The 24,421-nt window shown below is 44.4% G+C and overlaps 1 protein-coding gene and 1 pseudogene across 5 annotated transcripts; both read right to left on the reverse strand.

Moving 5' to 3' along the window:
* Positions 1-24,421, reverse strand: part of LOC132387346 (zinc finger protein 208-like) — a 220,438-nt pseudogene that overhangs the window by 95,197 nt on the left and 100,820 nt on the right.
* On the reverse strand, positions 742-23,911 carry LOC132387352 (zinc finger protein 235-like). 5 transcript variants are annotated; one of them, XR_009509867.1, is made up of 5 exons: positions 23,766-23,911; positions 18,211-18,387; positions 9,755-9,825; positions 5,434-5,533; positions 742-4,194 (listed from the first exon to the last, which is right to left on the reverse strand). XR_009509867.1 is itself a non-coding variant. In XM_059959708.1 (4 exons), exon 4 carries the CDS (start codon positions 7,678-7,680, stop codon positions 6,490-6,492), a length of 1,191 nt encoding a protein of 396 aa, XP_059815691.1. In that variant the 5' UTR covers positions 7,681-8,088; positions 9,755-9,825; positions 18,211-18,387; positions 23,766-23,911; the 3' UTR covers positions 5,576-6,489. The 5 variants fall into 5 exon arrangements, 2 of the variants coding, with proteins under 2 accessions (XP_059815691.1, XP_059815692.1); XR_009509865.1 differs by lacking the exon at positions 742-4,194 and having other exon boundaries at positions 4,275-5,533; XM_059959708.1 differs by lacking the exons at positions 742-4,194; positions 5,434-5,533 and adding an exon at positions 5,576-8,088.

Here is a 24,421-nt window from a genome sequence, read left to right on the forward strand (position 1 = left end):
TGAATAAGGGAAGCTATTCACTCATTCATCTAACCTTACTCAACTTTCGCTTCAGCTGGCAATTTAATATAAGGGGTGATAGCCCTCCCCCCCCCCACCCCCAGCCCGGCCAAACTTAAGAAATCTCATTTGGGTGAATGCTGTGTGATGTGTCCCATGTTACAGATCAGTATCCTGAAGTTACAAACGATACACAATATGCAATTAAACGATTCAGCTCTATAATAGTTACTTTGACTATAGGGTTAGTAAAGAAAATGAAAAATAAAGAAAGTGCCCACTCTCTCCGTTCACGTCTTCTCATCTCTCCCCAGCAAAAAACCGTGAAAATCTCTCTTCCAGACTCACAAGAAAGAATATTTCTGTCATTGCATAGCCCCACACTCGAGAACCCTATTTCCTCTAGTCGTACCCTTAACATTGCTTCTACAGGGAAACCATTACCTCAGCAGCGAAACATTGCAGAGAGGCCGTTACTTTAGTAGTGAAACCTTCCAGCACGTTACACTTCCCACATACTGCCGGTTCACAATGGGGAGAAAGTTTCAATGAGCTGCATGCTGGATATTTGTCCATCACCATTGCTGAATGCAATTTTGAGAGTGACTTGGTGCTGAACTCTGCAAGTATTGCTGCTGCTCACCACACCCAGTTCTGCACCCGGGTCGCTGGGCATGGGAGGAGTTTATTCTGCTGCATAGTCACCTTTAATGGGACAAGACCTGTGACAAATAAATCAACTCTATATTAAACACTGTCTCCGGTACTTAGTGAATTTATAACACACCTAGTGTACAGCAGAGAGTCAACTCAGGCCGGCTTGAACTTGTCAGTTCCACAGCAGGTCTTTCAAATCCTCCCCTGTTGTTCACCTCTCACTGTCCCTGTGAATGAGGTCCAAACAGTCACCAGTCTGTGGGTGAAGAGGTTTCCCTTGAATTCCCTGCAGACCGAAGAAGTCGAGCTGACTACAGTTCTGTTTGAGATGTTCTTCGCCCCTCAAATCTCTAGTATTCTAAAGCTAAGGTGACAAAACCGTGGCTTATACGAGAAACCAAAGAAAACATAAAAACCAAAGAGAGGCCATAGACCAAAAATCACTAGTATGTTGGAGGATTGGGAAGATTTTAAAAGCCAACAGAATGCAACTAAATTAATTATGAAGGAAAAGATGGAACACTTAAGTGAGCTAGCCGGTAATATTAAAGAGGATACCAAATGTTTCTTCAGGTAATTCTAGTGTAAAAGAAAGGCGGAAATGGATATCGAACCGCTGAAAAATGATGATGGAGAGGTAGTAATGGACTCGGGGTGCACGGTGATGGCAGATGAACTGAATAAGTATTGTACATCACTCTAATCTCTCGAAGACACCGACAGGAATACGGAAGTTCCAGATGTTAGTGGTCAGAATGTGTGAAGTTACATTGCTCGGGAGAAGGTTCTTGGAAACAGAGATGGTCTGAAGGTAAACAGGTCACCTATACAGTATAGTATACACCCCAGAGATCGGAAAGAGGTGGCTGAAGAGATGTGGAGGCATTAGCAATGATTTTTCGAGGGTCGTTAAGGAAATAAAATCCTAAGAATTTATTTTTTGCCTTCACTACTCCCCCTCTTGTAGTTTCACCTATCACCTACCACTTCTTCTACCCTTTTCACCCCCACACTTTTTCCTCTGACGTCTCATCTTTTTTGTTCCCAGTCCTGATGAAGGGTCTCGGCCCGAAACGTCGACTGTTTGCTATTTCCCATATGTGCTGCCTGGCCTCCCAGGTTCCTCCAGCATTTTGTGTATGTGTTGCTTGGATTCCCAGCATCCACAGAACGTTGCAGTTGATACTGATAACAGACAGATAGTTTAGAGCAAAGCTGCAGTCTGTAAAAGGTCTTCGATAGGTTTGGAGAACGGTCAACGAATTCGTGGATGAAATGTACGGAAATGTACAGTGTATGCAAATGTACGGGCATGTACAATTGTGGAAGGAATAAATAAATAAATGGGAGAAAATTCAAAAATCAGAAGTGCATAAGTACTTGGGAATCCTTGAGCAGGAGTCCTTAAAGGTTTGCTTGCAGATTGAATCGATGAAGGATGACAACTGTAATGTTAGCATATAAGAACAAGGATGTGACACTGTGGCTTTAAAACGCATTGGACAGATTGCACTTCGTGTATTGTGAACAGTTTACAACCTGCGAAAACAGATGTGCTCGTATTGGAGCGGGTCCGGAGAACGTTCACGGGAATGATTCCAGTAACGAATGAGGAGCGATAGATAGCTTTGACCCTGTACTCGCTGGTCTAGAAGACAGAGAGGGGATCTCATTAAAACCTATTAAATATTGAAAGGCCTCGACAGCGTGGCACTGAAGAAGATGCACCCTGTACTGTGTGAGTCTGGGACCACAGGTCACAACCTCAATGCATCGGGCATCCACTGACAGCAGAGATGAGGAGGATTTTCTTTAATCCAGGAGTGGTAAATCTTTAGAATTTATTGCCACGGACGGAGTAGAGGCCAAGTCATTGAGTGTATTTTAAATGGATTTTGAAAGATTATGGGGAGAAGGCAGGAGAATGGGGTTGAGAGATAATCAATTGGACACGAAGGAATGGCGGAGCAGACTCGATTGGCTGAGCAGGCCCTGTCTGATATCTCATGGCTCATGGTCTGAAGAAGCCAGTGAGGTTGCATTAGGGATCGGATATTGTTAGGGTATCCACGCCTGGATTATTGTATTCAGTGTTAGGAAAGAGGACGCTAAGCTAGAATGAGTGCAGAAAAGATTTACGAGAATGCTGCTGATACTTGAGGCACTGAGTTCTGGAGAGAGGCCGGACAGGTTGGGATTTCGCACCTTGAAGTGCAGGAGATTGAGGTGACCTTATGCAGGTGTTCCAAACTATGAGTGTAGAAATGGGGAATCTCTGTTTTGCTTTATCCCCTCTATCGAAGCTACCGGACCTCCTGACTTCCTCCAACATTTTGTGTCTGTGACTCTGCATCTCCAATATCTGCAGAATCTCATCGGGACAGAGTGCAGAAAGCAGAGACGACATCTGGTCTCTCTAATGTCGAGGAGGGCACACCCGCAAAACTGGAAACAGTAGCTGACCCAAACAAGCACGATGTTGAAAAGTTGCCTCAAATGGAAGGACTGTTTGGGACCCTGACCAGTGGTGAGGAGAGTGGTTAGGGGCATCTCTGGCACTTCATCTACTTGCAGTTGGCGTCCAGCCCCTACAACCCTTCTTATCGTGGTGATTTACCACAATAACAGGACCCCCTGATTTGTGGTGTTACGAACCCCGTAACTGGGTCGCTTGCCAGCAAAGATAGAGAGCTCCGTTGAAGTCTGATGGTACTATTTTGCCTGCATATAAGATGACAGATAGGAAATGATAAAGCAGAGGTGTTTGGTGTTGCGGAAGTGTGGGTTAGTGGGTAGTGATATTTATCAGCTTTACTGCTTGGGAAAAGTAGCTGTCCCGGAGGCTGGTAGTCCTGGTGAGGTCGCTGCGTATCTACCCCCGATGGGAGTGAGACAAATAGTCCATGAGTGGGATGGGTGAAGGTAGATTGTGAAAATTGGATTGGTGCTTGATCTCAAGAGAGGGAATTTGGAAAATACCAATGAGATGCCTTTCAGAACAGCTTGGGATTGTGCAGCTGGCTGGTGGCGTAGTGGCATCAGTGGCGGGAGGTCCTGAGTTCGAATCCAGCCGGCACCCTTGCATGCTCTCCATCCGTGCTGGTTTAAGAGCTGGTGATCTCTTAAAAAATATCTCACCCGGCAGAAGGCAAATACAACAATGGGAAGCCATTGCTGTAACTAGCCTCGCACACGATTTCCCAATACGTCAGAGGAAATCGCCCGCTAAATTGAAAATTCCGGATGTGACCTACCTTCCCTTTGCAATTGTGCCCACTGGGGAAAAGTTAATTTTGGAATGAACCAAATTTGATTGGGGAGCTTTTGGTAAAGGGAGCAGGTGAATACAATGATAATAACATGACTGAATTCACCCTTCACTTTGAGAGGGGAAAGGTAAAACAAGATGCATCATTATTAGTGGAGTGAGGGGAACTACAGAGGCACTGGAGAAGAGCTTACCAAAGTTGATTGGAAGGGTACACTGGCAGCGATGATGGCAGAATAGCAATGGCTGGAGTTGATCCACTTGACACCCTCAGGGTTGAAGAGAAACACATCATATTCCAACTGCATAGCTCCAACCTGAAGGCATGAATATCGATTTCTCCTTCCAGTAAAAAAAAAATCACAGCCCATTGCCTTTCCTTCTACTTACTCCCGAGTAACATAACTTTACACATTCTGACCACTGACATCTGGGACTTCCATACTCATGCCAGTGTCTTCCAAAGAGTACGATACTTATTCAGTTCATCAGCCATCACCTTTCACCCCCACCCCATTATTCCCTCTCCAGCATCATTCTCCAGTGGCTTGATATCCATTTCAGTTTCTCTTTTACATTATATGTACCTGAAATTAAAAATGGTATCCTCTTTAATATTACTGGCTAGCTCACCTAAGTATTCCATCTTTTCCTTCTTAATGATTTTAGATGCATTCTGTTCATTTTTAAAACTTCCCAATTCTCTAACTGCCTGGTGATTTTTGTTCTGTGCCCTCTTTCGTCTTTATGTTGTCTTTGGTTTCTCTTAGCAGCTACGGTTTTGTCACCTTACCTTTAGAATACTACTTCCTCTTTGTGATGTGAATATCCCGTCACTTCCAGAAATTCCAGCCATTGCTGCTCTGTTTTCATCCCTGCCCGTGTTCTTTCCAAATCAATTTTGACCAAATTTTCTCTCAGGCCTCTCTAATTATCTTTTTATTCATATCTGACATTAGTTTCTCCTTCTCTAATGTCGGGGTGAATTTGATCATATTAAGATCACTTGTCCCAAAGGGTTCCTTGAACTCAAGTGACCTAATTATTTCTGGTTCTTTACATTACTCAATCCAGAATAGCTGATCCCCAAGTGGGCTCAATCACGAGCTGCTCTAAAAAGCATCTTGTAGGCAATCCAGGAATTCCTCCTCTTGAGACCAACACCATCCTGATTTTCCTAATCACCTGCATGACAATCCCCCATGAACATTGTAACATTGCCCTTTTGGCACTCATTTTCTATCTCTCATTGTAAATTGTGGACCACATGCTGTTTTGGTGTCACTATACAATTCCATTCAAGGATTTTTTTGTACATTTGCTGTTCCTTATTTCTACCCACAGATTTTACACTGCCCAACCCTATGGCCTCCTCTTATCTAATGATTTTATTTAATATTTTACCAACAGAGCCACACAACCCCACTATTGGCTTGTTATTTCACTAAACATATAAATATCTGGGAAACAGGATAACCTGCAGATGCAAGAAATCAAGAGAAATTCACACAAAGTGCTGGAGAAGTTCAGCAGGTCAGGCAGCATTAATGGATGGGAATCAACATTTCCGGCCATGACCCTTCTTTGGGACTCGTGATAACCACGTATCTGGAAAATCAACAAGCAAAAACAACAGAAAGTAGTGCAATATTGGGAAAACCTTTGACAAAATTTATTTCAAGGCTTTAAAAAACTGTGGAACAGAGCTCTATGCTCAACAAATACAACAAAGGCAATAAACACTTCCATCAATACCGACATTGACTTTTTTTAATGAAAATATCTTAGTCCCATTTCACTCAGTAAAATTTACAAAGATAAGTAAGAACAGAAATGACAAGTTTAGAAAAGACTACTTACACTCAAACCCACCTAGATTAACACTTCCTTGGACAGAAGGAGGAAGAGGAATAACGCACATGAGAAAAAATAATCACATTAGACCATAAGACAAAGGAGCAGAGTCGGCCATTCAGCCCATCGAGTCTGCTACACAATTTCATCATGAGTGGATCCAATCTGCCCTTCAGTCCCATTCCCCCACCTTCTCACTATCACCTTGGATGCCCTGACTACTCAGATACCTATCAATCTCTGCATTAAACACACCCAATGACTTGGCCTCCACTGCTGCCCGTGGCAACAAATTCCACAGATCCATCACCCTCTGACAAAAAAAAATTCTCTGATTCTCTGTTCTGAATGGGTGTCCTGCAAACCACAAGTCATGCCCTCTTGTACTAGACTCCGCCTGTCACTCTCGAAATTGCATTCAGCAATGGGGATGCATTCATCCTGCAGCTTATTGAAACTTTCTCCCCAATGTGAACCCGGTCGTGTGTTACAAGGTTAGATTATTGAATGAATCCCTTCCCATATTCACAACAGGTGAATGGCCCCTCCCCAGTGGAACATAATGATGCAGCCTTGGTGGAGACGGTTGAGAGAATCTCTCCCCAAAGTCTGAGCAGACGTGGTGTGAACTCACTGGTGTTCTAATAGATGAGATGATCATGTGAATGCCTTCCCACATTCACAGGTCGACGGCCTTTCCCCAGTGGATCTCACTGGTGTGCCAGCAGATCAGATGACTGAGTGAATCCCTTCTCACTATCTGAGAGGGTGAAATCCCTCTCTGCAGTGTGAACTGACTGGTGTGTCACTAGGTGAGATGATGTGGTGAATCCCTTCCCACAGTCTGAGCAGGTGAATGGCCTCTTCCCAGTGTGAACTCGCTGGTGTGTCTGTAGGTTGGATGACTGAGTGAATGACTTTCCACAGACTGAGCAGGTGAATAGCTTCTCCCCAGTGTGAACTGACTGGTGTCTCCGTAGGTGAGATGCCTGAGTGAATCCCTTCCCACAGTCTGAGCAGGTGAACAGCCTCTCCCCAGTGTGAACTCGCTGGTGACTCTGTAGGTTGAATGATCGAGTGAATCCTTTCCCACAGTCTGGGCAGGTGAACAGCTTCTCCCCAGTGTGAACTTGCTGGTGTCTCTGTAGGTTAGATGACTGAGTGAATGTCTTCCCACAGACTGAACAGATGAAATCCCTCACTGCAGTGTGAACTGACTGGTGAGTCACCAGGTGAGATGATGTGGTGAATCTCTTCCCACAGTCTGAACAGGTGAATGGCCGCTCCCCAGTGTGAACTAACTGGTGTGCTTGTAGGCTACCTAACTGTGTGAATCCCTTTCCACAGTCTGAGCAAATGAACGGCTTCTCCCCAGTGTGAACTCGCTGGTGTGTCTGTAGGTTGGATGACTGAGTAAATGTCTTCCCACAGAATGAGCAGGTGAATGGCTTCTCCCCAGTGTGAACTGACTGGTGTCTCTGTAGGTGAGATGCCTGACTGAATCCCTTCCCACAGTCTGAGCAAGTGAACAGCCACTCCCCAGTGTGAACTCGCTGGTGACTCTGTAGGTTGAATGATCGAGTGAATCCTTTCCCACAGTCTGAGCAGGTGAACAGCCTCTCCCCAGTGTGAACTTGCTGGTGTCTCTGTAGGTTAGATGACCGAGTGAATGTCTTCCCACAGACTGAGCAGGTGAAATCTCTCACTGCAGTGTGAACTGACTGGTGAATCAGTAGGTGAGATGATGTGGTGAATCCCTTCCCACAGTATGAGCAGGTGAATGGCCTCTCCCCAGTGTGAACTCTCTGATGTACCTTCAGTTCAGATGACTGAGTGAATCCCTTCCCACAGTCCGAACAGGTAAACGGCCGCTCCCCGGGGAGACCTCGCTTGTGAGCCATTCGGACAGATGACCGAGTGAATCCTTACACCACAAATTCAGCAGAGGACCAGCCTCTGCCCAGTGTGAACTGACCGGAGTGTCCACACACAGCACAGGTGAATGGCCTTGCCAGTGTAAACTTGCTGATATACATTCAGTTGAAATGACCGACTGAATCCATTCCCACTGTCTGAGCAGGTGAATGGTTTCCCCCCTGATTAGAATGATGGACATGCCAGTCGTTCAGATGATCGAGTGAATCCCTCCCCACAGTCTGAGCAGAAAGGATGATCGAGTGAATCCCTCCCCACTGTCTGAGCAGGAAGGATGATCGAGTGAATCCCTTGATCCATTTCTTAAATATCTGGACTGAGACAGCAAAACTGTATTCCAGATTTCAGTAAACAAATTTCTTGTCATTTGTAACCTGTAAAAAGATTTTAAAAATCCATCAGTGGGTGTAGAACAGGCATGGGCAAACTGCGGACCGTTAAGCTTTTTAATCCGGCCTGCAGAACTTGATGAAATTATATTAATAACCTTGTTAACGTTTTTTTCCCCACAATTCTGGCGTTTTCCCAATAGATGACGCACTCTATATACAGTTGTGGTGACCCATTTCCTGGCACATCCGAACCGGCTCACAATTAGCCAGCGTTCCGGCTAAGGGAGATAGCCTGCGGAGATTTGCGAGCACAGAGCTTTGGAGCCTCTGCGCCACGGGGAGCAGGTTGAGGGAGGCTTAAAAGTGAGGCTGGGGATTTCGAATGAAGTTTTTTTTCTTCGACTGCAGTTACCGACTCCGTGTCGTAATTTTAGCGCTGCATGTAGCACACCACTACACATTGACCTTTGTTGAGGTGCAGCGTATTACTCCACATTTGCGCTTTACTCTTTGTTCGGCTTGACCTATTTGTGTGAACAGGCGTTCAGCGTCATGAACATCAACAAAGCCAGCCACAGATCCAAGTTAACTGACCAACACCTCAGATCCATCCTGAGAATCGCCACAACAAAACTAAATCCAGACTTTGATGCGCTGGCTGAAAAGGGAGACCAACAACACTGTTCCCACTGAAATTAAAAATAAGTTTCTTCATTGTGTTATGTAAAAAATGCATTTGAAAATATTTTTTTCAATAATCCTTACATGTTACATGTCATTTCTGTTAAGTGATGGACATGAGTAGTGCGCAGGTGCACGTACGTTCTCAAAATAAAAAATGCGCTCCAGATCAAATAACGCGCTCCGCATACTGGCGCGCTGTCACTGTTCTGTCTTTGTGCTGGTCGTTGTTGAGTTTTGGCACAGGGGACAGTTGAATAAGAAGGAGCAGGACAAGTAGACCTGCATCTCCTACCGTTTTTGAAATAAAGACAGTCAGGAGGAGAGTGATGATGATAATATCTTGAAGGATAACAGAATTTTCAGTGCTTTAAAATAATAATTTACTATTAAAAAAGGCTGTATTTTATTCATTTAATTTTCAGTGTTTTAAAAGTCATTTCAATAAATAGCTAAATACCATGGGACTTCAAAGACAGATATTTTGTTGTAATGCATTTGTTCATTTTCAATTGAAATTAAAGCACATGTTTTCTACATATTCCATGATATTTTATTTTCTCTTATGAGGTGTATTACCAAAACACTCCATCCATCTGCTCCTGGTCCGGCCCCCCTGTCAAATTTTAGAACCCTTTGTGGCCCACAAGTCAAAAAGTTTGCCCACCCCTGGTGTAGAACAACATTTCTGATGAGATCACTTGAGTTGTGAAGGTGTGATCTGACATCACACTGTTACAGTGAGGTTCAACCCAAGTTGGATGGAGAATTCATCTTCTAACTGGGCACAGTGCTGGTATCTGGAATGAGCATTGAACGCTCTGATTTTCTTCCTGTCTCTATAAGAATGGGGCATTTTTGCCATCTCCAATCTGTGACCTGGATCAGTTTGACTCTCTCCATTGGTATTATTCCCTGTTCCCACTGAGCTGCATGGGTGCCTGGCCCCACAGTAACTGAAACACTCTCACACAAATAGCCGGCAGTGCATTCCACACACCCACCACTCTCTGTGTAAAAAACTTACCTCTGACATCCCCTCGGTATCTATTTCCAAGCACCTTAAAACTATGTCCTCTCGTGTTAGCCATTTCAGACCTGGGGGAAAAAAAATACTCTGGCTATCCACACGATCAATGCCCCTCATCATCTTATACACCTGAAAATGGCTCGAAACATAAACAAGGAAAGAGTACACTGGTTTGAGGATTTCTTAGAAGTACACAACAGTATGAGGGTATAGATAGGATAAATGCAAGCAGCTTTTTCCACTGAGGTTGTGTGGGATGACAACCAGAGGTCATGGGTAAGTGGGGAAGGTGAAAATTTAATGGGAACATGTGGAAAAGCTCTTCACTGGTCATGACAGTGTGGAATGAGATGAATATAAGTAGTGAAAATCAGCTCAGTTTCACCAGTTAAAGGAAGTTTGGATGGGACCCTGGGTGGTAGGAGTATGGAGGGTGATGGTCCCGGTGCAGGTATTTGCATTAGACCGCTTAAATGTTTTTTGGCATTGTCTAGATGGGCCAAATATCCTGTTTCTGGACTGAACTTCTCCATGTTTCTGTGACAGAGATGCTGGCCAAACTTGTTTGGAAGGGAAAAGGAAGGAGTGACAACGGAGCAGCAATGGCTGGAGATTCTGGAGCAATTTGGGAGCTGAGTGATCGATACATCCCAAAGAAGTGGAAGCATTGGAAAGGCAGGAGGACATATCCGTGACTGAAATGAGAAGCCAAAGCCAACATAAAAGCCAAAGAGTGGGCAAACAAAAGAGCAAAGACTATTGGGAAGCTTTTAGAAACCAACAGCAGACAACTTTAAAAAAAAGCCACATGAGCTCAGGGTGTGGAGTCCTGATATTGTCATCATTAATGGGTCCGGGTAGCACCCAACAGTCTGAGGCATTTGGAGGAACAAAATATCCGGGGCCTCAATATCTCTTGAAAAGCAAGGTTCCCTGCACCTGTAACTTTTCAACTTTTATTTTGGCAGGCACATACAAACCCTACACCCTCAAAATTTTACTTCTGAAGGCCTTCCACTTACAAGAACTGTGTTGCCAGGAATGAGCCTGTTCCAAACCACACTTGTCAGATGCTTCTGATACCATCAAAATTGACCTTTCTCCAATTTAGAATCTCAACCCGTGGTCCAGACCTCTCTTTTTCCATATTTACTTTGAATTTCATGGCATTATGATCACAAATTCTGTCACCAGCCCTGGATCATTTCCTAACAGCTTATTGTACACTTCTATATCAGAAATTCCACATACTGATTAAGGGCACATTTGACAAACTTTACCCCATCTAGTCCTTTTACAGTATGGGAGTCCAGTCTATATATGTAAAGTTAGAATCACTTACTGAATCAACCTTTGTTTATTGGCATGGTCTGCAATCTCTCTACAATGTTGTTCCTCTAAATCCCTCAGATTGTTGGGAGCAACCAAATTCCAATAATGGCTCCAGTATCATAATTCCCTGTCCTGAGCTCATCTGGCTTTCCTACGATGCTTCTTGCATTGTGATATACACAGCTCAGCACATTCATCACACCATGCTCAACCATTTGATTGCTGACTCTATCTGAGGTCTGAACAACATCTGACTGGTGTCAAGAAAACAAACTCTCCCTCATTGTCACATAAACAAAGGAGCTGATTGTGGATTACAGGAGGAATGGAGACAGGCTAACTCCTGTTGACATCAATCGATCTGGGGTTAAGAAGGTGAACAGCTTTAAATTTGTCAGCATAAACATCACCAAGGATCTCACATTGTCTGTACATACTGGCTGTGTTGTGAAAAGAGCACAGCAGCACCTCTTTCACCTCAGATGGTTGAAGAAGTTGGGGACGGGGACCCAAAATCCTAAGGACGTTCTACAGGGACACAATTGAGAGCATGCTGTCTGGCTGCATCACTGCCTGGTATGGGAACTGTGCTTCCATTAATCGCAGGAAACTGCAGAGAGTGGTGCAGACACCCCAGCGCATCTGTAGATGTGAACTTTCCACTATTCAGGACATTTACAGGGACAAGTGTGTCAAAAGGCCCAAAGGATATTGGGGACCAAATTCACCACAACCACAAACTGTTCCTGCTGCTACCATCCAGGAAACGGTACCACAGAAAAAGGACCAACAGGCTCTGGGTCATCATCTTCTACTAGGCCATCAAACTGATTAATTCATGCTGATACAATTGCATTTCAATGTTATACTGACTGTCCTATGTACAAACTATCTATTTTAAGTTACTATTAATTACACATTGCACATTTTGGTGAAGATGTAATGTAACGATTTCTACTCCTCGTGTGCAGCAAGGATGTATCGAATAAAGTCAATTCAATTCAATTCACCCTCTCAACTATCTGTTCTGTCATTCTGGCTCCCATTTCCCCAGCAACTTATTTTAACCACATCACACTCTTCACCCACACTAGCACTAGCAAGCCTTACCACTAGGATTTCAGTCCCCTCCTGTTCTGTTCCCCTAACTAATGAATTCACTATCACCCCTTTGACTTTTCTCTGTCAGGTAATCTACCCTCCCCACCCCAACAGTTTCTAAAGTGTTCCATCTGTTGTTGTGTGGGATAACAACAAGAGTTCTCTGTGATGGCTATTTAACTTTATTCCACTTCCCTGTACAAATGCAAAAGGACATCCTTGCTCATGTACTCAATTCCCCTTGTAATAAAGGCCAACATTCCATTTGCCCTCTTCACTGCCTGTTGCACTTGCTCATTCACCTTCATTGACTGACAAACTAGGACTCCTAGGTCTCTTTGCATTTCTCCCTTACCTAACTCTACACCGTTCAGACAATACTCTGCCCTCTTGTTCCTGCTTCCAAACTGGATAACTTCACATTTATTCACATTGAATGACATCTGCCAAGTATCTGCCCACTCACACAGCCTATCCAAGTCTCCCTGTATTCTCCTAACGTCCTCTTCGCATGTCACACTGCCACCCAGTTTAGTATCGTCAGCAAACTTGCTGATATAGTTTTCAATGCCCTCATCTAAATCGTTGACATAAATCGTAAAGAGCTGTGGTCCCAATAGAGAGCCCTGTGGTACCCCACTAGTCACCACCAGCCAGTCCGAGAAACACACATTCACTGCTGCTCTTTGCTTTCTATCTGCCAACTAGTTTTCTATCCATGTTGAAACCCTGCCCCCAATGCCATGAGCTCTGATTTTACTCACCAATCTCCTATGTGGCACCTTATCGAATGCCTTCTGAAAATCTAGGTACACAACATCCACTGGCTTACCCTCGTCTAACATCCTTGTTACACCCTCAAAAAACTCCAACAGATTAGTCAAGCATGATTTGCCCTTGGTAAATCCATGCTGGCTCAGCCTAATCCTATCACTGCCATCAAGATGTGCCACTATTTCGTCCTTAATAATGGAGTCAAGCATCTTCCCCACGACTGACATTAGGCTAACAGGGCGATAGTTCTCCGTTTTCTCCTTTCCTCCCTTCTTGAAAAGTTGGATAACATTAGCCACTCTCCAATCTTCAGGAACTGATCCTGAATCTAAGGAACATTGGAAAATGATTACCAATGCATCCGCAATTTCCTGAGCCACCTCTTTAAGAACCCGCAGATGCAGACCATCTGGACCTGGGGATTTATTAGCCTTCAGTCCTACCAGTCTACTCATCACAGTTTCTTTCCTAATGTCAATCTGTCTCAATTCCTCTGATATCTTATGACCCTGGTCCATGCATACATCTGGGAGATTGCCTGTGTCCTCCCTGGTGAAGATAGATCTAAAGTATGCATTAAATTCTGTTGCTATTTCCCTGTTTCCCATAACAATTTCTCCCAATTCATTCTTCAATACACACAGGTAACACCAGTTTCTATATTGGACATAAATATTTCCCCTGAACCCTCCTGAGGAATTGAGGATATATAAAACAAAACCTATGTAACCTATGTAACCTCTGGCTAAAAGAATAATTGGGACTGAATAGGAATATTTGAACCGAAGTAAACACTGTCTTCAGTGGTTAGCTAAGCCAGGCTCATTGCCAGTTCTCTGTGGCTTGCAGAGAGACACACTGAGAGCTGATAACATTGTATACTGTACCGTTGTTAGTTGATACCATTATACATTCTACCCTCATTTGAGTAAGGGGCAGAGGACTCACTGATAAGGACAGGAATGAACATCTGTTTGTAATTAAGTCAGGGCTTTGCAAAGGGAATAAGGACTGGACAGTACATCCATCCATAATTAAAACCTCAATATAACAAACTCTGTTATCTAAGTAATTAAGATTTGCACCAACACACTTGGTGGGCATACCAGTTCAAATAACATCTTGAAATAGTGATGCATGGCGTGTACTATGTATAAATATACGGCTGTAACCTAAGTCAGTCGACTTGTCAGATAGTGGCAGTGCTTACGTGCCTTCCCTTTGACAACTGGGGCTCAAAGTCCTGCAGGAGAATGTGCAATAAACTGTGGTGTCAATAAGAAGCTTGTCTCTCGAGTTTTATTCAGATTCAGCTTTAACATTTGGCATCACGAACAGGATCTCTATCTACAGAGCACTGAGCAGACGGGCTGAGTAAGCAGCTGAACCACTCTGGGGACTGTGGGGACTGACCGGGAGCCCAATAGGTATTTTACATTTGTCGCTCACTGTTAGTTCCTTTGGATGTATGGTGCCTTGCCCAAGGCTGATCACATACCTTGACAGGATCGGGAAAAAAATCTGTCGGGAGACTAGTATAAGGTAGGCAAAATTTTTACTAAGTGGGCAGGAGGCAGTATTGGATAAAGTTTATTAAGTGGCCAGGAGACGGTACTGGGTGAACTTTACTAAGTGGGCAGGAAGCAGACATGTCAGGTAAATTCATCAATTGAGCAGGAGGTGCCTGCCGGGTAAATTTATCTGATTGTTAATTGAGCAGGAGGCTTTGTGCCTGATAAATTACTTAGAGATAATCGGTTAATTGCAGTCGATTGATACGAGTGTGCCAGGAGCAGCCCGACACAATTTTGTGTGAGAGTTTTCCAGACAAGGAAAAAGATTTTCAAATGTTTAGTGCAGCACTGAGTAAGAAATTGGGGAACAAAATGTGGCCTCGGACGGAGGGGGGTGGGGGAGCCTGGGTTATTACCTCATGAGAACAAGCAGTAAATCTGATATGGAAAAAGAACTGAGGAAAGAAGTGGAAATCATTGAAAAGGGAATGGAAGGAAAAGGCAGATGTAAAATGGAAGTCTGCCAGCTATGCCACTGATGGCCTACTGGCTTCAGAATTGGACTTTGAGGCGAGAGGTCTTGAGTTCGAATCCAGCCGACTCCCTTGCACACTTTCATCCGCGCTGGGTTAGAGCTGGTGATCTCTTAAACAAAACAACTCACCCAGCAGAAGGCAATGGCAAACTACTGCTGTAACTTGCCTTGGACATGATTTCCCAACACCGCACAGCGGTGTGGAAGGAAATCCTCGGCTAACTGGAAAAAGTTCCGGATGTGACATACGTTTAAAGTGGAACAGTATATTATCAGCAAGCTGGAGGAATAATGGAATGGGATAGAGGTATGTACTGCAGAAGGAATGCCAAAGGTTGGGAGCCGCTAAAAGTGGAGCGTGAATGGGTGGATGTGACTTGTGGCTTGCTACGGCAGTTTCACAGGAGACCAAGCCTTTAAACTGGAGGGACAAATACCCATTATTAATGACTTACTGCTCCAATGCTTACCAACTACGTTAGCCAACATTATTAATACAAATAATATGGATTGGCCTGACAATGTCCGAAATCGAATGTGACGAGCTTCGACGTATTTTTGGGACCCGACTTTCGAATCCCGATCAATCCCGAAGGGAACTAATATTCTCCTGTTTGATTCTTACTAAGAGAGAGAGGGGGGCAGAACTATTTGACTATGCAGCATGTTTACACTTGTTCGCAGATTGTGTTTATATAGCTCACAGTTTGTTTTATTTAAGCAAGGATAGTCACGAACACAGTCAGCCGGAGAGAAAGAAAGAAGATGGAAAGTTCGAAACAAAGGGCCTAGTGGCCAAAGGCCACTGTTTGGACTCTCCTGTGCCCACAAGGTGGGTTGATTACTGATCCAGCGTATACTGAATGTGTGAATGTCACTTTGTTTGATCCATAGGAGTGGATCTGTTGGTTTGGGAGTATCCTGTGAGGACCACTTGTGCTAACCCTTGCCTGGGTGTGGTAATTCACTTGAAGAGGTACCCTTGTGACCAATCACTGCTGGTGATAATTCGTATAATCCATCTGGGGATGTTGTTGGAGTATCTCGCGGCTACCACTTTTGTTAACCCTTAGCCGGATTCGGGTGTGTTATGTGGTAAACACTTGTGAGAAGGGATATTCTGTGGAAATCACTGTCAGTAATACTTTGTGTGTTGGATCTGGATTGGGAGTACCTTGTGGAATCTACCTGTGTGTCAACCCTTGCTTGTGTGGTAGTTCCTTCTGAAGAAAGTACGCCTGTGATAAGCTGCTTCTGGCGATAATTTGTATGTAGATTTAGAACGACGACGGATAGAACCTACAGCGACTGTTAACCTGTCATTTATTCCATGGCTGAACTGAACTTTCATAGTTCACCATCTCAAGACTTTAAGCTTGATATTCCCAGAGCTCAAAGGTTTGGGAGTTATATTTACATGTATGTGTACTCATAACACTTTTTAACTTTTGATTATTTTGCTTAATTTGTTATATTATAAGTAGATACGAATAAAGAGAGTGGTTTTAACATCAAAAACAGTCTCCAGGTGTGGTCTATAGCTGCTGGTTCATTTAAACTGATATGGTACTGATATGGTATTTAAACTGATATGATACGGTGCTGCTCGTGTTTATGTCTGTAAGAGGGCTCACCCCAGCACCCGGGGGCCCCCATGTTAACACCTTTCTGTCTCTCTGTCACACCTATGCCAAGCAGGTAGAACCAGGGGCCTGCTGGATTTGTGCTGAAATTCCTCGGTATGGTAAAAGTATGATTCAAATGTCAGTAATCCTGCTCAACTAGAGTGAGGAACTATCTGCCTGGGCTTTTTCAAATAACACCCGGGGAAGAGAGTGAGGAACTGTGCTCCAGTCTGTGATGACCGTGGCTGTCAGTGTTTTGAGGGATGGTGTCTCAGGGCCCCACCAAGCGGAACTTCCTACACTGGGAAACATACATCCTGGCCATATCCGCAGGAGCCCAGCAGCCGAGAGGAATAACTGAGACTGAGCGATTTTTGATGATAGTTTTTCTATAGCGTAGCCAGAAATTCATGAGAGATAATCAATTTGGCTATAAGAACTTCAGGAGCTGGCCACAATGCTGCAGGGGCCCTGTGACAGAAACACAGGCCCAAGTAACAGAAACATCCATTGAAATGATTGCAATCTGGCAAACAGTCGTACAGAATCGTACGACTTTAGATTTTATCCTAGCTGAGAAAGGGGGAACCTGTGCTATTATTGACACAGAATGCAGCACCTATATCCCTGATGAGTCTACTAACGTTACATCCCTCTCCAAGCACACTGTCAAGGAGACTGACAGCATCAAGAAAGTAGGGCAGGATTTACACGGGTTCACCGAAGGGTTGAAATGGTGATCTTCAAAGGCCTGTAAGGTAATATGTGGGGCATAGTCCTAATCCTATGTCCTAAAAGTTGTACATATCATTGTTATAATTACTGATGTATGTTGTTTTTCCCCACTGAGAAGTCAAAGCTGTACTCAGTTGCTTTCTCTGTAAAAACGTTACTGCTTTGTTGATCATGTAATGATCTAAAGAAGGGAATGATAAAGTATGTAAAAGGGTTAACACTTCGTTAAACTATAACAGCCTGTTTTTCTGAAAGAAACTGCTGATGATCAACAGATGTACTAAGCCATGCTGAGCCATATTTCTTTTTGAGGGTAGCGAGCTACGGTTTCAGGATGCTTATCTCCTTGTGCACTCATGTGTAGAGATAGGACAGCGTCAGTCTGTTCTGTGTGTGTGAGCCATTATGACTATTTTGTAATTTGTCTTTAGGGGCTGTCATAGTAAATAACTTTGGCTCCATCCAGTCTTGTGTGGGGGAGTATCTGGACAGATAAATCTATTGTGTAAGGGGAATTGGTGGATAGGGTGGGAGCATTCACAGTCTGTTCCTGTCTGAGTGACTAACTGAGTACGCCCCGGGTGCTTGGAACAAAGAGTTTGTACCGTACGGTCTCTGAGTGACTTTATCCGGATTCGACTTCCACTGAATGGGAGTGGTTTTAAAGGGCTGGGCTGCTGGAAGCACATTACCAGACCAGGACTGATTGCAACTGGGTCTGACAGAAGCATAACTGGTCCTTCTGGGGACATTCAGTCTCACTCCAGCTTTTTCCTACCTTCCCTTGTACAGGTACGTAATGTCCAAAGGACGTGTTTTTGAGTAAATGAGACTCACCAAACTTTCTCCTGACTGAATCACCGGGAAATCCGAGTCCCTTGATGCAAAGTTGTTCTCTCCAGTTGCTGTTCTCAGTCCTCGGGTCAATTTACTTGTTGCTGTTCCCTCGTCTTCAGCTGTGGTTTGCTTCCAGTTGGGGTTTTTCTTCAAGTCAACGTCTCACCTCAGGTCTAACTTTAACCAGAGAGATAATGAAGCATGTTAACATTAAAAAGGACAACCAAACATTTCTGCTCCATGTTACTAAGAACAAAACTCACTGAAATTTAAACGATGAATGCAGATATAATGATCTCAGTGAACAATCTTTTATTGTCCCTCACACATCACAAAATGATATGGGATAAGAAGGAGCCATCATTCAGTCAGGAACAGAATTATGTGATTTGATCCATCTAGTCTGCCCCACCATTTACCATGGCTGATTTTTATTCCAACACCATATTCCTGTCTTCCTCCTGTAATCCTGAGCTACTCACCAATCATGAATATATTAATTTGTGTCATAAATATACAAAATGGCAGTCTCAACCAACCTCTGCGGCAACAAATTCCACCGATCAGACATCTCTTAGCCAAAAAATTCTTCTCATCTCAGTTTTAAAGGGAAGCATCTTCATTCTGAGACCGTGCTGTCAGATCACAGACTCTGCGTCTAATGGAAACATCCTCTCCATGTCCACTGTATTCAGGCTTTTCAGCATTCGGAAGGTTTGCTTAACCATACATCCCCCCACCACCCCCACCGTCCCTCTGAACTCCATTGAGCACAGGTCCAAAAACACCAAATGCTCCTCATACATAACATCGATTATTCCTGAGAATATTTTTGTAAACCATGTTAGCAGCAATTGTACTGAACACATTTCCAGGAATAAGAGATAAATTGATACCAGGATAATTTACAGGGTAAGTTGAGATTTCTTTATTTTTCTACTAGCACAGAATGAGCCATTTCCATTTCCAGGTTAATTTCAGGAAATATAAACCATTCCAAGGTAAACATAATAAAAAGAAACTAGAATTATCAGAAATTCTCAGCAGGTAAGGAACAGCTTTGAGAGAGGAACAAACTTTACAATTCAGGGTAATAATGTTTTGTCAGAATGACCAAGCATTTTCAGTTTTTATTGCAGATCTCCAGCAACTTGGGATTCTGCCTGAATTCCACCGAGTGACAGACAGAAGACAGTGAGAGGGGGATTTCGAACACCAAACTCAGGGTCTATTTCTACTCTTGAAAACACAGAACAGCCCATTTACTCACAGCCTGTCCCTGTGAGGATGGAATGGGAACTCATCCTCTCCTCAGACTGGCAGTCATTGCTTCCAAAGGAACTCCAGAAACAAACATCTGATTCCAGACCAGAAATACTCACTCAACTCCTCAAAGCCCAAGCAGCTTGATCCCCGGGTCCACTTTACCTGGATCGAAAACTATGATATCCCAGGACCCAACCTCACAGAGTCACACAGCTTAATCTGCCACTCACCGACCCTGAGAGTCTCACACATTGTCCTCCCATCTCACCCTGGTTAGTGCAATCCGGGATTTCCCACAACCAATGTCCAGCTGCTCGAAGAAAGACATCCATCCAGCCCCAACTATAGAAGCACTGAGCAAAGTCAAAGCCAAAACACAAGCAGTTCCATTTCCCTGGAATGCTGATCACAGGACTAGAGCCCAAGCACCAACTCTCCCAGAACTCTTTGCTGACTGTAATATGATGAAGTGTGTCAGCAGTTACAGTTCACAAAATAGCACTCCCACACCAATGCACAACAGAACTGGTACCTGATGACCCTCTGGTTTTCCAGCTGACAAGAACTGATTCTGGAAATAACTCAGCGAGGCCGAAGGTGTAAAAGAATACCTCACAATGAAGACAAGAAAGATTGCCGATATATATCATTGAAGAGGTGTGATACAGGGTGGACCAAGGTTAACCCAGATAGATGATGCATGTCGCTGAAGTTGGTGGGAGAGAGACTGGACAGAGGTTGAACAAGATGGGCAGGGAATGAGCAGATGGAATGAGGTGGAGAAGAAATCAAGGACGATCAATTATGGTTCTCCAGCAATACACAGATACTGAATTAATACTACACACTACTGTATAAAGGATCTTAAAATGACAAAGTTAGAACAAACAAGAAGAATTTTGCTATATATGCTTTGAACCCTCACCAAATTGCTATCAACACACCATAGAAAGTTTCCCATTCAGACACTTCATGCTTTTCATGGTAACTGCTCTGCCCGTGACTGTGAGGAACAGCAGAGACCTTTGGACCCAGATCAGCACATCACAGAAACCATTCTCACACTAGACTTTCCAGTCCCTCAGGAAAGCAGGTAGTGAAATCAAAGATCCCCACAACCTGGGACATTCTCCTTCCTCACCCACCAGCCAAAAAGCTCAAAGACAAATGCGAGGAGGCTCAGGAAATGAGACAACTTGGGGGAAGTTAACGGGACTCAGTGGCCAACATCAGATTCCCCAACACAACATGGAGGAAGCATCACCTCACATCCGGGGACTCTGACCGCACATCACATGATCTTGAGTCACAAACCAGAGGGCGGGGTAGATCTGTGTTAAACAGCCTCATGTGACCTGTTGGTGGGTCTCCCATTTCAACTCTGTGGAAATAAACTGCCTGGGCTCCTGGTTTGGATCGTTCAATGCAGATTAAGTGACATCTACATATTTTTGAAGAGCCCAGATAATAGGAAAATAAATGAGTAATTGGCCCTCAGTTCAGCACTCACGGCTAACATCGGATCTCCCCACTCGGGATCGGTCTCAATACTCACTGATGGGAAAACGATATCTTTGGCCCGCAGACTGTGATCTGATCCCGGGCTTCCTGACCCAGGAGGGGAGGACCCTTTCCCAATCCCGCAGACGATCCGCTTCAGCACTGAGCAGAAAGGAAAACACCACCCAACCGGAGACAGTGAGCATGCGCGAAGAGTTAGTTACATCTGTGGATAAATGGGAGGGGCAAACAGTATCACGTGACTGGTGGGGTCTCCCTCCCCAGGCAGAGAGTCCAGCTACCCACCACTTCTGTGGAAAGAGACAAACTTGCCGCTCAGATCTCCTCTCACCTTAAATGTATTAGACATTTCAACCCCCAGGAAAAATATATTATCTGTCCACACAGATTCATAATCAGGTTTATTATCACTGGCATGTGGTGTAAACTTTGTTAATTTTGCAGCAGCATTTCAATGCAAGACATAATATAGAAGAAAAAGAAAACACAAAATAAAATAATAAGAATTACAGTTTTTGTATATCTGGGACCATTGCTCATCGTGATTGTTATAAATGACTTGGATGAGGAAGTGAAGCGATGTGTTAGTAAATTTGCTGATGACACAAATGTTGGGGGTGTTGCGGATAGTGTGGAGGGCTGTCAGAGGTCACAGTAGGATACCGAAAGGATGCAAAACTGGGCTGAGAAGTTGCAAATGGATTTCAATCTGGATAAGTTTGATGTTGTTCAATTTATTAGGTCAAACATGATGGCAGAATATAGCATCAATGGTAAGCCTCTTCACAGTGTGGAGGATCAGCGGGATCTTGGGGTCTGAGTCCAGAGGACACTCAAACCTACTATGCAGGTTGACTCTGTGGTTAAGACGACAAACGGTGCATTGACCTTTATTAATCGTGGGATTGAGTTTAGGAGCCGAGAGGTTTTGTTGCAGCTATATAGGACCCTGGTCACACTCCACTGTGCTCACTACAGGTAGAATGTGGAAACCTTAGAAAGGGTGCAGAGGCACGTTACAAGGATGTTGCCTGGATTGGGGAGCATACCTTATGAGAATAGGTTGAGTGAACTCGGCCTTTTCTCCTTGGAGCGACTTATAGAAGTTTATAAGTTTATGAGAGGCATTGATCATGTGGATAGTCAGAGGCCTTTTCCCAGCGCTGAACTGGTTACCACAAGAGGGCACAGGTTTAAGGTGCTGGGGAGTACGTACAGAGGAGATATCAGGGGTGAGTTTTTTTTTTGGTCAGAGATTGGTGGAGAGTGGTGTAATGGGCTGCCGGCAATGTTTATGGATGTGGGCATAATAGGGTCTTTTCGGAGATTTTTGGATAGGTACCTGGCGGCACTGGAGAAAAACTAACTTAGAAAAATAGAGGGCAATGGGTAACTATAGTAATTTCTAAGGTAGGGACATGTCAGCACGACTTTGTGGGCCAAAGGGCCTGTACTGTTCTGTAGTGTTTCTATTATTCTATGAATAAATTAAAAATCATGCAAAAAGCAGAAATACTATATATTTATATTGAGGTCGTGTTCAAGGGTTCAATGTCCATTTGGCTATCAGATGGCAGAGGGGAAGAAACTGTTCCTGTATCACTGAGAGAGTGCCTTCAGGCTTCTGTACCTCTCTCTCTCTCTGATGGTAACATTGAGAAAAGGGCAGCCCTGGGTGCTGGAGTTCGTTAATAATGGACGCTGCCTTTCTGAGACACTGCTTCTAATCCTTTGGTAATCTTATAAACGTCTATTCAGTCTCATCCCAGCCGGCACGTCTCCAGAGAAAACAACTCAAGTTTGTCCAGCCTCTCGTTATAGCTCATGCCCTCTATTCCAGGCAGTGTCCTGGTAAACCTCTTCTGCGCCCTCTCCAAAGCCCCGACATGCTTCAGAGAACGACAGCGACCACAAATGTATGAAGCACTCCAGATGTGGCCTAATTAATCTTATAAAGCTGCAACACAACTTCCAGACTTTTGAACACAATGATAAAGACAACCACACCATTTGCCTTCTTAATCTGTGCAGATCAATCTGTGCGGTCGCTTTCAGGGAGCGATGATCTCGGACTCCAAGATCCCTCTGATCATCAACACTATTCAGGGTCTTGCATTTAACAGTGTACTGTCTCTTTATATTCCACGACCGAGCTGCGAAGATGATCATCACTAATCAAATCTCACTGAGATTTCTCAGGTCCTGTTGAATTTATTGCCAAGTGTACAAGTACGGGAAGGTACAGCTACAGAGAAACACTGACTTGTAGCAGCATCACAGGCAAGTATATTCAGATATCACACGGAACACAAATTATACGATTCTCTGTCAGTAACAGTATAGAAATATGTTTTACGTCATCCTGCTAATAGGACCAGAACAACAGGGGCTGAGCGGCGGCTCATCTCAGAGACCTTGTGAGACCTTCACACCGGACCGACCCCGGCAGATTCTGTGAAGGAAGCGAGGCGAGGCCGCCAGTCCGGGAAAGTTCATCCCCTCCCCCTTCAGGTTTCATCGATCACCTTGTGTTTCTCTCTCCCTTCCCCACCCCCACCTTTTATTCTCCAGTCCTGCCGAAGGGTTTCGGCCGGTTATGTCGACTGTATTCTTCCCCTAGATGCTGCCCGGCCTGCTGAGTTCCTCCAGCATTTTCTGCGCGTTGCTCGCAATTCCAGCAACTACAGATTTTCTTTGTTTGAGTTCAGTAAAGTTAACTCACTACCCAACGTCAGAACTCCCCGATCGGAATCGGCTTCAATACTCACCGAAGGAAAATTGTTGGTGTTGCCCCGCAGAGAATAATCCGTCTCCGGCTCCCCGTCCAAGGGGCCGAGAACCCACTCCCCATCCCGATCTCACCACCGACCCGGTTTCACAAAGAACGAAAAAACAGCACTGCCAAGCCCGGGAATGTGAGCATGCGCAATGTGCTAATTGCGTCATCAGGCGGTGGGCGGGGCCTCGGAAACTAACCCGAAGATGCTTCCGATCTGCGGTAAAACGGGATCACGTGACGAGTGGAGGGTCTCTCAAGTCACCCGTTGACTGTTCCTCGCCCTTCACACCCTGCCCTTCCCACCGCCGCATTTCCCACATTATATTATTATTTCCCCATATTATTTCCAAATTTAAACCAGATACGTATTTAGTTTTTCCCACCATATCTTCCCCGGTCCCGTTCCCTCCAGCCCCAAGTCACAGAGCGCTCAGAGTTAGAGTTTCGATTCCCATCCCAGTCAGAAACTGAACAGACCCAAACCGGAAATGTGCAGGTTTCATTTAAATCAGTCTATGTCAGTAAACACTAATTTCTATTCACATTCCTCCGGCCTCACTGATCAGGATCACTGAATCATTAAGTGAGAAACAGCAGCAGGAGGCCATTCAGCCCTTCTGACCATCAACAAAATGGCGGCTGCTC

The sequence above is a fragment of the Hypanus sabinus genome, unplaced genomic scaffold (assembly GCF_030144855.1).
Source record: "Hypanus sabinus isolate sHypSab1 unplaced genomic scaffold, sHypSab1.hap1 scaffold_176, whole genome shotgun sequence".
Classification (NCBI taxonomy): Eukaryota; Metazoa; Chordata; class Chondrichthyes; order Myliobatiformes; family Dasyatidae; genus Hypanus; species Hypanus sabinus.